We start from the raw sequence: 17,702 nt of genomic DNA, 5'->3' as shown, positions 1-17,702 counted from the left end.
GTTTTTTTTAGTGAACAACCTATTTTCACTTGTAAAGCTCACGTTTTTCACATAGATCCAAAAACAAAAAGATCTTGGATGCCAGCTTCTAGTTCTGCTGTCAGCGTTTCATTTTTTTATGACTCTTCTAGAAGCTTATACAGAATTATTAGCGTCGAAGGTCAGAAAGCTGTTATAAACAGTACTGTTACTCATAATATGACTTTCACTAAAACTTCTCAGAAGTTTGGACAATGGTCTGATGTAAGAGCTAATACAGTTTATGGCTTAGGATTTTCCTCAGAAGCTGAACTTCAAAAGGTACTAAACATTCAGTTTGTGTTCACTTTGTAGCTCTAGTCATGATTATTCCTGTGTATTTGTTGCAGTTTATCGACAAATTCAATGAAGTAAAAGAAGCAACAAGAACAGCAATAAGTAAAGCTACTTCCAATGGAGGATCTGTTGTTACTCCAGTAACTAGTGCAAATGCTAGTCCAATCAGTGCTAGAGCCGCAACAGCTGCTCCAGATTCATCAACAGATAATTTGTTGGAGCCACCAGGTGCATTTAATCAAATTACTAATTAATTTTGATAACATTTGGTAACAAACAAATTATTAAATATTTTATTCTCTTTTATCATTTTAAGGCAATTCATTGATATCAACTGCCAACACAAAAATTGAGGAAGACGTTCCTCATCCTCGTAGTCATTCAATTTCTGGTATTCAAAGTAATGAAAGTCCTAGTCACCAAGTAAAGATGGATAAAGGAACATATAATACAAGTCCTATTGACACACAATTAAAATATGAAAATGATAGGTTGAAGTTGGCACTGGCACAAAGGTAAGTTATCAGCCAATATAATTTCACAAGATTAATTTTTCACGGTTTTTAACCATAGAAAATCTTGTTCTGATCTATAAAAATTATTAGATAAGTTATAATGTGTATAGAAACTTGTTTACACCACCAATAATTCTAGATTCATATAACTAGCAATGCTCCGAGGTCCTTCCTAAATAACTCATATTTTTTTTATCAATTCTTTTTATAATATTTAAAATCAGAAAACAGATAAAATGGAATATATATATATATATATATATATATATATATATATATATATATATATATATATATATATATTCCATCTCCTCTGAAGAGTGTGATGTCAATCAACCTTTTTGTCAATATAAATATCCCTAATGTCTTGTAGTTGCAAGGAGGGGTTTGTAACCACTGACTAGTTTTTGACGTTATTACATCTCATCAAAGAGGTTTAACAACCCTCGTTTGACCTTGTGGCCTAAACTGAAGACAATATCAAAGAGCGCCGCTATAGAATAGAAATATTTCTATCAATGTCAATTTCAATATTGAATTTTGAATTCTATGAGTTTAAAAATTTTTATAAGCATTAATAATATCAAAAATCACCGGAAATCTTAATTAATTATTTCCCAGATGATGAAAACATAAAGCTCGGAAAATATATTCAAGTTAGTCCACTTTGGTGTTTCCTTGCCACGTTCCCAATAAGAAACCGCTCATAATATAGCTGACAAAGACTTCTTCACAATTCATATATATATATATATATATATATATATATATATATATATATATATATATATATATATATATATATATATATATATATATATATATATCGTCTGCTTGGAGATAAAAGTCACTAAGTGCAATTTTTTCCAAATTCGAGAAAAAGTCATTGTGTGTTGATGTAAAAATGTCTCATTAGTATGAAAAGTCACTAAGTGAATATAACTGCTATAAATTCAAATCAGAGAATGAGAAAATTCACTATTTAACTATTTGAGAAGTTTTGTAAAAGTTAAAGATCATCATAGTCACTTGATGAGTTTTACCATTACATGGTTTCTGTAGGTTAGGGCACTTGGTGAATTTCCCCCTAGCGGTTTTCTTTGGAACTGCATATCTCTTTTTATCCAATTCAACCTGTTAGTTACAAGTGAGTTATGGGTTATCCCAATAAAAACATTGTTGTGTTTATTTTGTTCGTTAAAAGTGCATTGTAATAACTTAAAAATAAGGAAAAGGAATCATTAGATGAGAATGGAAACAACAATAGAAACCAGGAGTTTATGATTGAAAACACTGCAATCACGGTAAGCTTTTTCTCTACATGTGCATTAATTATTATTCTTTAAATTAATAAATTGATTTGTATTATTAGAACAATAATTATTATTTTTTAAATTTAGGAAAACATTGCCCTTAATGAAGACGAAATAGATAACCTGCTCTTAGATTCTGGGTCAGAGTATTTACCTTCTCCTTCAAATTCAACTCTTGATGTTTATTCAGATGAGTTTACTGATCTAGAAAATAATGAAGTATGTTTTTCTTTTATAAAGTATCTGTTATGATTTGCTTCACAAACAAATGCTTTGAGCTGAAGTATACAGATTTCTTAGATTTAGGAAACCCCAGTTCTAAGGTCATAAAAAATAAAAAAAACTGATATAGAAGGAAACAAGGTTAATTGGCTAAAAATCAAATGTTTGAAATTTTTTGAAAAAGTTTGAAATCGTGGAAGACCACGAAGTAATGACAACTGTTTCCCAGCTCTCGTCCCTGCCTATAGTGTCCAATTAAAGTTAAATAAAACAAATAAAAAAGACTTTATCCAACTTTATGACAAAGGAGTCATTCCAGAGGAAGTCCAGCAGTGGTATAAAAATATACCGTCTCTAGAAACCTCAGATGAAAGAGCTCCAGAGCCTTGTATAGATGATACAAGCGATGAAGAATGGACTCTCGAGTAATTTTGATCTGAAAAAATGTGTATAAGATTTTTGCGTGTATTATACTGTATGATATTATATTTGTTTAATGTTTTTCTCTGATTACAAAATATTTGTGAAACATTTCACTCTGTAAATAAAAAGATTATAAAAAAATTATATTTTATTTCACTAACACCAACTAACATACTTGAAATATTGCTGGGAGGTAAAACTCATTAAGTGCGAAAATTAAATTTTCGTCCACTATGAGTCAAGTGTTAATTTAAAAAAAAAGGTAAAATAATTTAGAATTAGTTTAAAAAAAAAGGAATTGAGTGGAAATTTCGAATGATTTATAATTTTCCTATTTTTAATGAGCATTTTTTTGCTCTCCTGAGAAATTTTGATTTTGTTACTTAATGACTTTTACCTCCAAGCAGACTAATGTCTATAAACAATTCGTACTATTGACCACTGAAACAATTTTGAAATTTAATATTACTAACTACTTTTCTGGCTATGCCTCGACGAATATTGAATTACATCTCCTCTGAATGGTGAATAGTAGGAATCGGAGATTTAATATCAACAAAATGGTCGATTGACACCACGCTCTTCTCTTCTTTTGATATATTTTACATACCACATTTACCATCAGAATAATTTTTGAAATGTTTCAACTACTTTCACTCACTATCAAAATATTTGTATAATTTTTGGAATTTTTGGCGTATCCATCATTCTTTGAGACATAATTCCACCACCACTTTGCAACAGTCAAAAAAATAACAAACAATGTTATTGAGGTAACAATTTGGGCTGAAAAATTCAAAGGTGAAGACGTACGGTTGCCATCAGTATGAATTGTCTCGACAATATATGAAATTAATTTGAATGACAGTGGCGCCATTTTTTAAATACATTTCCGTCATTATTAAACTGCTTTTCAAACATATCCATTTCTTTAAATAGCGCTTCACAACCATCGACATTAACACCTAGATTCTACCAAACAAAAATATCACGCTTACAGATATTATCTCTACATACGAAAAACTATAGAAATAATCGATAATTTATAACCTCCAAAAAATCAATTATCATGAGATTGACAGAAAAAAAAAGAAGTTAGTCTGTATGTATTTTAAAAAATCGTAAAAATATGCATTTGGACATGAGCCCACGGAGGTTTCTGAGTAGTAGAATTGTGTTTTGAAGAAGAAAGAAGAATAATGGGTACATCAATTTTCCACAGATGGCGCCGTTCCCGTACAATTATGTCAATTATGCCTCCATATGTTGTTTATTCTAACGTTTCGTGTTGAAAGATGTTATAACTTATTTAATAATATTAATTTGAACGGGAACATATCGCTGGCGAAGCTGCGACGGGAACGCTAGTTCATAATAAAAAAAAGGACAATGCCAAAAACTGGTTGGTATCTCATTATTTATAAATATATGGTCATAATAATAGTAGGGTAAATGAATATTTTTCTTGATTCAATGTTAATATTATGAAAAATATGTACGTCCTACTGGTAAACTTTGAATACTATTTGAAGCTTTCATAATGACAAAATTTTAAATAACACACTGACTACATTGACAAGATCACAGATCCCCCTATATGACAAACTCATTGCCCTTAACACAATATGAAGACATGTGTGACATCAGAGGATTCTGAAAGATAGTTAAAAAATTGTCATGCTAAATAAAGAGTAAACAAGAAAGTTCTACTTTTATGTTACATGTTACGTGTTACATATGTACTAAAACTTATTGATCAAGGTATAAGATGTTTAATATTTATCTATATGTCTTTTTTTCTTAAACATTTTACTTCTTAGACCTTTTTATATGTTTTTCCTGATACTTCGTCTTGATGTTACATCCCTTTTCTATAAAAATCAGTTTAAAATGACATGTAAAAATTGTTGTTTCAACCTTCTTTGATCTTTATCAAAATATGATTTGACATTGATAATTTTCATTACTATATTAATCAATTATCACCTCATAAATATCAAAATCAAATTAGAAATTTGTTTATACAAGAAAAATTAATTTATAAAATTTATAAAAAGAACTATAAATTTTACTTCAATTATTTAGGTCTTTTTCATCATTTATAGCTTTTTTTATGATTGAGAACCATTTCTAAAAATTCTCTGTTCCGTGTATTTGATTCCGTTTCAAGCATTTTTGAATCTTTATGATTGAATTTTTGTTCTTTTTGATATTTCGCGGTTCTTTAATGCAGTTTTATTTTTTTTATCATATCGATGACTTCTTAGTCTATTTTCTAAATACTGAGATATTTGCCCTATGTAGACAGCATCACAATTAGTACAAATCACTTGATATATAATATTGGGATAATGTATTGTGTCCTCTATGACTTATACCAATATCATATTTATTGAAATAATTCGATAATTGTTGGGAAAGTTCTTCTACATATGGTTTATTTCTGTTTTGTTTCTTAGTTGATTATAGTATCTATTTATCCTGTTCTTGAATATATTTTTCATAATCTCAAGATCTGATAGCTGGATAGATCTATCATCCCAACTAATTATCACTAATCTTTTTTGTGATGACATGAATTGACCTTCAAATATCTTAAGGACCAAATTGGTTTCGTATAGCATTTGGTATAGAAGTTTTTTCAAAATAACACATTATTTAAACTGATTTTCTATGGAAAGAGACCTAAAATGAAGACAAATCATCAAATCATCATGAAATATACCTTTTTGCACATTTGTTAATTTAAAGCAAGTATTTATTTATGAGCTAGAAAGACTTTTAAAAATTAACAATAAGTTTTCCAAAATCAAAGGTAATTTTCACAAAAGTAAGAGACAATTTAATTTCAAACATTGTTGTTATTAAAACCCGGTGATTTAGTGTCTTAAAATGTCAGTTACTCTTTGATGTATTGATATTTTGGTATAAAACCATAGTACTAATTACTTTTTATTTGGGCACACACAAAATTATACAATATATTTGATAATAAAAACTAATTATGGACATGGACCTTTTTATTCGAATGTACTTTATTACTGGCCAGGATGAAGTCCATTCTCTCAGAGTGATGATGTAGTACAATTGGCCCATATATTTGTTGTTACCCTTGTATATACTATTTCATTTCGTATTATTATTGATCTAGTTATTGAATAATACATATTTGTTTATCATAAATATTAGTTATTTATTTAGTGTATAAAATAATAGCGGGTCAGCTCTATTTTGTTTTAATAATAACATTTATTATCATTTCCAAATATTAACTGGAACGCAGACATAGCGAAATAACGATATGTTCATTCAGTTTGATACAGAATCAATAAAGAGATTCATTAGAGAGACTTGTAATAATCAAGACGAGTTTGAAAATTAGTCCCTTGGTGACAGCTAGGTGAAGTAAGAATAGTTATTGCACCAGATAGATTAAAAGACATGGGAAGCGAGAAATATATAAACAAAGAATAATGAGAATGAAAATGGATTTATCAGATGGGGAAGTATTGTTTATTTTAGTTGCATATGGGATAAAGGAGGATGCAAGGAAGATAAGAAAGATTTTTGAATATGATCCAAGTCACTGGCGATTGTTAATTGACACCTCAAAATTAGCTTGAAAGCAGTGTTGCTTCCTTTGTACCTACCGGTTGCTCATGATTCTGAGATGAAAAAGATTTACGAGAACATGAAGTTTCTTCTCGAACAAATTTAATACAGTTTCATTTGCGAAAGAGACGGCAGAGACAGAACTCCAGGGCAGATCATTCTTTAGTGAACCCCGTTGCATAAAGAGCTCGCCCTGATGAAAAATTTTGTGTGAAGATTGCTGTAGATTCTTATAGCTGAAAGACAAATTCCTCATACTCAGCGACAAATACGGAAATTAATAAATGATGCAAACTTTGATGGAAAGATGAATGATCTGTGAAAAGTCTTTATATCTTTAAAAATAAATATCCTGCATTCTCATCTGGATTTCTTTCCCGAGAATTTGGGTGCTGTGAGTGACGAACGAGGCGAAAGATTTCTTGAGGATATTTCCTTAAAAGAAAAGCTCTATCAAGGAAAACAAAGTCCAGGAAGGCTAGCAAATTACTGTTGGAGACTAGGGGATCCACCAGAAGCCAAACATTCACGAAAATCACATAGCTATTTATTGTACATTAAGGAATATTTAGTGTTAGTGGTTTTTTGTACTTTTTATAAAAATATATGTCTCGATATCACAAAGAAACCTGATTATTAATTGGTGGTAATAGTACATTCAAAATTTGGTATAAGTTTTCGTGTGACAAACAAAGTTTAAATGTTCTTGTTCACACTGGATATTAAACTTTGTAATATCTGTTTTACCATTCAAGCTATTTTTCATTAAAAAGTATGTATATGGTTTAAATTTATCCCTTTTAGACAACGAAATTGACAATTTGCTAACGAAACAGACGATCCGTTTATACTACTAATTAATAGCAGTTATTACGTACAATATTATCTGGTTTCCTCAATGTCTAATATCCATTTGATATTTTGCGTGTGAATTGCGTAAATATTTGAATATAAACTCCGGATAGAAAAATAGAAATTTAGTTTACAATATCTAATTTTACAACCCGGTAGAGAGAGTTTGGTCGATAGATGTTGTAATTCTTCCTTTTTTGCGCAATTTTTTAATTTCTATATTTCCTATCTGCAATCTGGTATATATTCTGAAATATCGGAACATATTAATTAATGGTATGACAGCGTAATAAAATAAGCTAATGCGTACACTTTGTTGTATAAATTTTCTTCGTTGATTATCGATGCGAGAATGTCCATACTCTATTATTATTGACAACAGTATACAAAACTACGAGGTGTGATGCAAAATACGCTCAATGAATTTTTATAGCATATATTTAAAAACTATATCGCATTTCTTTATGTGTTGGAAACTTTGAGATAAAGATTGAAACTAGTTCAAAACGTAATCAGTAATTTTTATTAAAAAGCCACTACAATTAATAGAGACCTAAAATTAAATCAATTTATCAACAAGAATAAATATTTTTTTGTCTTAAAAATTGTCATGATTATAAGTCTTTTTGATAGAAATAATTTTCAAAAAGTGAGTGAAAAAATGATGCCTCGACCTATTTCGAATGAAAACTTTGAACCCGTTCAACATATTTTGAGACAAAGATTGAAATTAGTTCAAAACGTAATCAGTAATTTTTATTAAAAAGCCACTACAATTAATAGAGACCTAAAATTAAATCAATTTATCAACAAAAATAAATATTTTTTTGTCTTAAAAATTGTCATGATTATAAGTCTTTTTGATAGAAATAATTTTCAAAAGTAAGTGAAAAAATGATGCCTCGACTTATTTCGAATGAAAACTTTGAACCCGTTCAACGTATTTTGAGATAAAGATTGAAATTAGTTCAAAACGTCATCAGTAATTTTTATTAAAAAGCCACTACAATTAATAGAGACCTAAAATTAAATCAATTTATCAACAAAAATAAATATTTTTTTGTCTTAAAAATTGTCATGATTATAAGTCTTTTTGATAGAAAATAATTTTCAAAAGTAAGTGAAAAAATGATGCCTCGACTTATTTCGAATGAAAACTTTGAACCCGTTCAACGTATTTTGAGATAAAGATTGAAATTAGTTCAAAACGTCATCAGTAATTTTTATTAAAAAGCCACTACAATTAATAGAGACCTAAAATTAAATCAATTTATCAACAAAAATAAATATTTTTTTGTCTTAAAAATTGTCATGATTATAAGTCTTTTTGATAGAAAATAATTTTCAAAAGTAAGTGAAAAAATGATGCCTCGACTTATTTCGAATGAAAACTTTGAACCCGTTCAACGTATTTTGAGATAAAGATTGAAATTAGTTCAAAACGTAATCAGTAATTTTTATTAAAAAGCCACTACAATTAATAGAGACCTAAAATTAAATCAATTTATCAACAAAAATAAATATTTTTTTGTCTTAAAAATTGTCATGATTATAAGTCTTTTTGATAGAAATAATTTTCAAAAGTAAGTGAAAAAATGATGCCTCGACTTATTTCGAATGAAAACTTTGAACCCGTTCAACGTATTTTGAGATAAAGATTGAAATTAGTTCAAAACGTCATCAGTAATTTTTATTAAAAAGCCACTACAATTAATAGAGACCTAAAATTAAATCAATTTATCAACAAAAATAAATATTTTTTTGTCTTAAAAATTGTCATGATTATAAGTCTTTTTGATAGAAAATAATTTTCAAAAGTAAGTGAAAAAATGATGCCTCGACTTATTTCGAATGAAAACTTTGAACCCGTTCAACGTATTTTGAGATAAAGATTGAAATTAGTTCAAAACGTCATCAGTAATTTTTATTAAAAAGCCACTACAATTAATAGAGACCTAAAATTAAATCAATTTATCAACAAAAATAAATATTTTTTTGTCTTAAAAATTGTCATGATTATAAGTCTTTTTGATAGAAAATAATTTTCAAAAGTAAGTGAAAAAATGATGCCTCGACTTATTTCGAATGAAAACTTTGAACCCGTTCAACGTATTTTGAGATAAAGATTGAAATTAGTTCAAAACGTCATCAGTAATTTTTATTAAAAAGCCACTACAATTAATAGAGACCTAAAATCAAATCAATTTATCAACAAAAATAAATATTTTTTTGCCTTAAAAATTGTCATGATTATAAGTCTTTTTGATAGAAAATAATTTTCAAAAGTAAGTGAAAAAATGATGCCTCGACTTATTTCGAATGAAAACTTTGAACCCGTTCAACGTATTTTGAGATAAAGATTGAAATTAGTTCAAAACGTCATCAGTAATTTTTATTAAAAAGCCACTACAATTAATAGAGACCTTAAATCAAATCAATTTATCAACAAAAATAAATATTTTTTTGTCTTAAAAATTGTCATGATTATAAGTCTTTTTGATAGAAATAATTTTCAAAAGTAAGTGAAAAAATGATGCCTCGACTTATTTCGAATGAAAACTTTGAACCCGTTCAACATATTTTGAGACAAAGATTGAAATTAGTTCAAAACGTCATCAGTAATTTTTATTAAAAAGCCACTACAATTAATAGAGACCTAAAATTAAATCAATTTATCAACAAAAATAAATATTTTTTTGTCTTAAAAATTGTCATGATTATAAGTCTTTTTGATAGAAATAATTTTCAAAAAGTGAGTGAAAAAATGATGCCTCGACCTATTTCGAATGAAAACTTTGAACCCGTTCAACATATTTTGAGACAAAGATTGAAATTAGTTCAAAACGTCATCAGTAATTTTTATTAAAAAGCCACTACAATTAATAGAGACCTAAAATCAAATCAATTTATCAACAAGAATAAATATTTTTTTGTCTTAAAAATTGTCATGATTATAAGTCTTTTTGATAGAAAATAATTTTCAAAAGTAAGTGAAAAAATGATGCCTCGACTTATTTCGAATGAAAACTTTGAACCCGTTCAACGTATTTTGAGATAAAGATTGAAATTAGTTCAAAACGTCATCAGTAATTTTTATTAAAAAGCCACTACAATTAATAGAGACCTTAAATCAAATCAATTTATCAACAAAAATAAATATTTTTTTGTCTTAAAAATTGTCATGATTATAAGTCTTTTTGATAGAAAATAATTTTCAAAAGTAAGTGAAAAAATGATGCCTCGACTTATTTCGAATGAAAACTTTGAACCCGTTCAACATATTTTGAGACAAAGATTGAAATTAGTTCAAAACGTCATCAGTAATTTTTATTAAAAAGCCACTACAATTAATAGAGACCTAAAATTAAATCAATTTATCAACAAAAATAAATATTTTTTTGTCTTAAAAATTGTCATGATTATAAGTCTTTTTGATAGAAAATAATTTTCAAAAGTAAGTGAAAAAATGATGCCTCGACTTATTTCGAATGAAAACTTTGAACCCGTTCAACGTATTTTGAGATAAAGATTGAAATTAGTTCAAAACGTCATCAGTAATTTTTATTAAAAAGCCACTACAATTAATAGAGACCTTAAATCAAATCAATTTATCAACAAAAATAAATATTTTTTTGTCTTAAAAATTGTCATGATTATAAGTCTTTTTGATAGAAAATAATTTTCAAAAGTAAGTAAAAAAATGATGCCTCGACTTATTTCGAATGAAAACTTTGAACCCGTTCAACATATTTTGAGACAAAGATTGAAATTAGTTCAAAACGTCATCAGTAATTTTTATTAAAAAGCCACTACAATTAATAGAGACCTAAAATCAAATCAATTTATCAACAAGAATAAATATTTTTTTGTCTTAAAAATTGTCATGATTATAAGTCTTTTTGATAGAAAATAATTTTCAAAAGTAAGTGAAAAAATGATGCCTCGACTTATTTCGAATGAAAACTTTGAACCCGTTCAACGTATTTTGAGATAAAGATTGAAATTAGTTCAAAACGTCATCAGTAATTTTTATTAAAAAGCCACTACAATTAATAGAGACCTTAAATCAAATCAATTTATCAACAAAAATAAATATTTTTTTGTCTTAAAAATTGTCATGATTATAAGTCTTTTTGATAGAAAATAATTTTCAAAAGTAAGTGAAAAAATGATGCCTCGACTTATTTCGAATGAAAACTTTGAACCCGTTCAACATATTTTGAGACAAAGATTGAAATTAGTTCAAAACGTCATCAGTAATTTTTATTAAAAAGCCACTACAATTAATAGAGACCTAAAATTAAATCAATTTATCAACAAAAATAAATATTTTTTTGTCTTAAAAATTGTCATGATTATAAGTCTTTTTGATAGAAAATAATTTTCAAAAGTAAGTGAAAAAATGATGCCTCGACTTATTTCGAATGAAAACTTTGAACCCGTTCAACGTATTTTGAGATAAAGATTGAAATTAGTTCAAAACGTCATCAGTAATTTTTATTAAAAAGCCACTACAATTAATAGAGACCTTAAATCAAATCAATTTATCAACAAAAATAAATATTTTTTTGTCTTAAAAATTGTCATGATTATAAGTCTTTTTGATAGAAAATAATTTTCAAAAGTAAGTGAAAAAATGATGCCTCGACTTATTTCGAATGAAAACTTTGAACCCGTTCAACATATTTTGAGACAAAGATTGAAATTAGTTCAAAACGTCATCAGTAATTTTTATTAAAAAGCCACTACAATTAATAGAGACCTAAAATTAAATCAATTTATCAACAAAAATAAATATTTTTTTGTCTTAAAAATTGTCATGATTATAAGTCTTTTTGATAGAAAATAATTTTCAAAAGTAAGTGAAAAAATGATGCCTCGACTTATTTCGAATGAAAACTTTGAACCCGTTCAACGTATTTTGAGATAAAGATTGAAATTAGTTCAAAACGTCATCAGTAATTTTTATTAAAAAGCCACTACAATTAATAGAGACCTTAAATCAAATCAATTTATCAACAAAAATAAATATTTTTTTGTCTTAAAAATTGTCATGATTATAAGTCTTTTTGATAGAAAATAATTTTCAAAAGTAAGTAAAAAAATGATGCCTCGACTTATTTCGAATGAAAACTTTGAACCCGTTCAACATATTTTGAGACAAAGATTGAAATTAGTTCAAAACGTCATCAGTAATTTTTATTAAAAAGCCACTACAATTAATAGAGACCTAAAATCAAATCAATTTATCAACAAGAATAAATATTTTTTTGTCTTAAAAATTGTCATGATTATAAGTCTTTTTGATAGAAAATAATTTTCAAAAGTAAGTAAAAAAATGATGCCTCGACTTATTTCGAATGAAAACTTTGAACCCGTTCAACGTATTTTGAGATAAAGATTGAAATTAGTTCAAAACGTCATCAGTAATTTTTATTAAAAAGCCACTACAATTAATAGAGACCTAAAATTAAATCAATTTATCAACAAGAATAAATATTTTTTTGTCTTAAAAATTGTCATGATTATAAGTCTTTTTGATAGAAAATAATTTTCAAAAGTAAGTGAAAAAATGATGCCTCGACTTATTTCGAATGAAAACTTTGAACCCGTTCAACGTATTTTGAGATAAAGATTGAAATTAGTTCAAAACGTCATCAGTAATTTTTATTAAAAAGCCACTACAATTAATAGAGACCTTAAATCAAATCAATTTATCAACAAAAATAAATATTTTTTTGTCTTAAAAATTGTCATGATTATAAGTCTTTTTGATAGAAAATAATTTTCAAAAGTAAGTGAAAAAATGATGCCTCGACTTATTTCGAATGAAAACTTTGAACCCGTTCAACATATTTTGAGACAAAGATTGAAATTAGTTCAAAACGTCATCAGTAATTTTTATTAAAAAGCCACTACAATTAATAGAGACCTAAAATTAAATCAATTTATCAACAAAAATAAATATTTTTTTGTCTTAAAAATTGTCATGATTATAAGTCTTTTTGATAGAAAATAATTTTCAAAAGTAAGTGAAAAAATGATGCCTCGACTTATTTCGAATGAAAACTTTGAACCCGTTCAACGTATTTTGAGATAAAGATTGAAATTAGTTCAAAACGTCATCAGTAATTTTTATTAAAAAGCCACTACAATTAATAGAGACCTTAAATCAAATCAATTTATCAACAAAAATAAATATTTTTTTGTCTTAAAAATTGTCATGATTATAAGTCTTTTTGATAGAAAATAATTTTCAAAAGTAAGTAAAAAAATGATGCCTCGACTTATTTCGAATGAAAACTTTGAACCCGTTCAACATATTTTGAGACAAAGATTGAAATTAGTTCAAAACGTCATCAGTAATTTTTATTAAAAAGCCACTACAATTAATAGAGACCTAAAATCAAATCAATTTATCAACAAGAATAAATATTTTTTTGTCTTAAAAATTGTCATGATTATAAGTCTTTTTGATAGAAAATAATTTTCAAAAGTAAGTAAAAAAATGATGCCTCGACTTATTTCGAATGAAAACTTTGAACCCGTTCAACGTATTTTGAGATAAAGATTGAAATTAGTTCAAAACGTCATCAGTAATTTTTATTAAAAAGCCACTACAATTAATAGAGACCTAAAATTAAATCAATTTATCAACAAGAATAAATATTTTTTTGTCTTAAAAATTGTCATGATTATAAGTCTTTTTGATAGAAAATAATTTTCAAAAGTAAGTGAAAAAATGATGCCTCGACTTATTTCGAATGAAAACTTTGAACCCGTTCAACGTATTTTGAGATAAAGATTGAAATTAGTTCAAAACGTCATCAGTAATTTTTATTAAAAAGCCACTACAATTAATAGAGACCTAAAATTAAATCAATTTATCAACAAGAATAAATATTTTTTTGTCTTAAAAATTGTCATGATTATAAGTCTTTTTGATAGAAAATTATTTCGGTCTTTTTATAAAATAATCGATTATCATACATGTTACCCACGTAACGCCAAGATTAACTTAATCAAACAAAAGAATTTTAAAGTACTTAACAATATTTTTTATGAAAACTCATATTATTTGGAATGAATTCTGTATAATACATCTCAAAGTGACTTAGACATCGGACGAGAGAGCAATTCTAATTATCATATCAAACTTTACGGAATTTTTAAACAATATAATTTGAAGATAGCAAACAGATACAAACCAAATTTGACACTTCAATCTGCCTACTAAAATCAAAGATAGAACACCTACCTATAAATTAACTAACCTACTTTATGAAATTCCTTGTTAAAATTGCGAAACAAAATACACTGGTCAATCTTAAGAGGTCATTCACCAATCGGATAACCTCTCATAAAAGTGACGGCAAATTATATGAAGGTAGTTCTATGGATTATGCAGCTATTATAACCTATAAAAATTGAATATCATCCATAATCTAACCTATAAGAGGCTTCAATGTCATTGATGGTCTAACCAATGAAAATAGAGTGCACTTCGGTATTTTTTTGTCGGAAATCCCAAAATTAAAACAGGGAGTTAATTAACTGTTTGTTGAAATTTATTTTCTTTTAAACAAAATTATCAAATTCATAAGCTTCCAAAATCAATATTCAAATTGACTCGTGACATAAATATGAAATCAGCTCTGCTGTCGATATAAATAACTTACGTTTATTTTGGGAGTGGTCATTGCGAATTTTGTATGGTTCAATGGCATAATCTTAATGATGAACACGATGTTTTCTGTTATTTTAAAAACTAAAGTGAATCTTTTTGTGCTTGTTGAAGTATCACATAGTTTTTGCCATTTAACGTAAAACAAAACGTTGTAACATCACATCTTTTTACCTAACAGTTGTCATTGAAAATAAATTATTCAACACATCATGATTTTGAGAATCTTTTGATTATGTTAATGAAAAAAATTGTGATTGTATAGCATTAGTGGTACTCTTTTCGAATGGTACAAATCTTACCTCATAGACAACTTGTTCAGATATAACGAAAATATATCTGTGAATCTCCCAATCAGTAGTGGTGTCCCTTAAGGTTCAGTTCTGGGGCTAATTATCTTCCTAATATTCATTAACCATATTACAGACTTGAAAAAAATCATTGGAAAAATTACCATATTTGCTAATCGCACGAGTGTAAAGTAAAACTTTTATATATATTTATATTTTAAAAAACAACTTATGCTCTATATGATATGCATTTAAATAAGTTGCTCAGATAGTTTGAGGCACACTGAGGTTCTTTAGAGCTCGTTACCTTAATGCAAATTAACCCGCGACCTATAGTGAGGAATATGTCACTCCTTCACGAAAGTATGTCTGGTCTAATTTGTAGTAGTAGCGTGTATATAACCAAGTTGTCAAGTGGCGATGGAAGCGGTTTGAAATAAAAAAAAAAATACTCAAAATTGCTTTAGTTCTTTATTATACAAAAAACATACAAATACATCCTTACAAAACATAATTTTATAGTTTTTAGGAATCAAATTACTTTATTACACATTTATGGCTCTATTCAAAAGCCCCACTAATATGTTATCACATTTTGTAAGTCGTGTCGTCAATATAAAATCGGTGATATTAGAAATATGTATAATGTAAGCCCAGTAGTATTCTAATTAAGATTCATTTTGATTATAACTTACACTTAACACTCGTTAGTGTTCTCAAGTTAATTATTGAAAATGTCAGCAAAGGTTTTTTTTATAAATAATACGATATAATAAAGGGGAAACAGAATTTTTCATTTTTTATCTAGATTTATTTTGAAAATACTTGATATTCAATATGATGATTGATAAATTGAACAATATTTTTAGTCAATTAAGACCAATGCAAAGTTTTGTAATAACAATAATTTTTTTCATCCCGATTTTTCAAGACCAAACGAGAGACATTTTTGAGAAAAAGACAATGACTTCAAAATTGTATAAACACTTGTATCGGCTATCCTACCAATTATACGTTTTGTTAATATATTATGAATGATTACAGATGCTAGATTAGCATTTGACGCCAACCAATATTACACAGGCTTAAAACCAAATCAAGGAATTTATATTAAAGTACTTGAAATACTTTATGCTAGAGTAATTTCGTACAAATATTACTTCCTATTCAATAGTGATGTTCTCCGATGGATCCGTAACTTTCAAACTGTGGTTTAGGTTGACCAACTTTGTGTACAACAGCATTAAATCCATTATGTTTATCAGCTTGATATTCGACAATTCTTGTAGTACCGTCCGCTTCTCTAAGGGAATAGCTACCTTTAACGTCGTCTCCATTCCTTTCTTCGTATTGTTGTTTTTCGTCACCCGTATGGGGATCGTGTACTGCGTAATTGAATCTATAATTCGGGCGTTCCTGCAACAAAAATGGTATGCTTTTTAATACGTGGAATCTTCCACTCCATTAAGCAGATTTTGTATAATTCATTTTATGTCAATATAATATCGTAAAACTTCTATGAACCAAATCAGAGCATGCTAAGTTCATCTATTAAATTTAGTTCTAGTATGAAACCATAGATACTTTTTTTTATATAACTTCTTATAGTTAGGGGCATCTTTGATGATTTAGTCCTTTATTAATTAGTTAATTTAATGGTTTAAGAAGATAGTCCAAATGTGCGTCTTTTTGATGCTCCAGATACTAAAATGCCATATGAATTTGTTCAGTGAAAGTTAGTATGTGGTTGAAATGCTTTTTTGAATACTAGTCAGCAGCAAAGATATTGACCATTTCCTATTAACTGATATCAAGCTAGGGAAGCCAGCTTCATGGTACTGATCAGAAGCTAACTAGCTAGCGAGTATTCGATTTTGTTTTGTTTTCTCACAAACATTAATCTGACTCATGCCAACGAATTATTTATCAACATCAACCAAAGTACCTGGACATATATTACTGCAACACAATATTAAATGATAAAGTTTTCCATCGCCTTTTTGTAGGGTTCCAAGAAATGAGTTTGGAACAGTTGAGGGCTAAAATCAAACGAATCATAAATTAAATCCGCCGCTCATCCTATAAGACCCAGATTTAAGCTAAATAAGTCAGGAGATGAGAAGTTTTTTCTATTAGAGACATGTCCGTGTATGTAAACTAAATTACAAACCTAATACTTCTTCGGTTGCGCACTTTTATTCAAGTACTTACATAATAATCTGTATGTCCCCCATCATAATGACCACCTCCGTCTCCTCCGTGTAACTCGAGTCCACCGCTAATTCCGCCATAACTTTCCTCGTACCCACCTCCTAGAATTCCGGCTCTGGAGAAGGCGAGGCAAGACAAAGCAAAAAGGAACTAGAAATTATAATAATATGACTTTAATGTAACGAGCTATTTATTATAAAGTACCCACCCAATATCATCGTTATTATTGTCCCTACATAAAGTTCTCTTTGGTTAATTGAATTGT

General features: G+C 27.7%; 1 protein-coding gene across 4 annotated transcripts in view; it reads left to right on the top strand.

Moving 5' to 3' along the window:
• Positions 1 to 17,702, top strand: part of LOC130902253 (homer protein homolog 2) — a 59,444-nt gene that overhangs the window by 30,248 nt on the left and 11,494 nt on the right. For 3 of the 4 annotated variants that reach the window (XM_057814232.1, XM_057814233.1, XM_057814231.1), the window contains 3 exons: positions 12 to 300; positions 369 to 543; positions 632 to 830. In XM_057814232.1, coding sequence (XP_057670215.1) covers positions 79 to 300; positions 369 to 543; positions 632 to 830 — 596 coding nt within the window. In that variant the 5' untranslated portion in view covers positions 12 to 78. The remainder of the gene's footprint in view (positions 1 to 11; positions 301 to 368; positions 544 to 631; positions 831 to 17,702) is intronic. The other variant, XM_057814234.1, reaches the window with a different exon arrangement.

Source organism: Diorhabda carinulata, chromosome X (genome assembly GCF_026250575.1).
Source record: "Diorhabda carinulata isolate Delta chromosome X, icDioCari1.1, whole genome shotgun sequence".
Taxonomy (NCBI): Eukaryota; Metazoa; Arthropoda; class Insecta; order Coleoptera; family Chrysomelidae; genus Diorhabda; species Diorhabda carinulata.
Note: the sequence above shows the minus strand (reverse complement) of the source record. Positions and strands in the feature narration are given on the sequence as shown.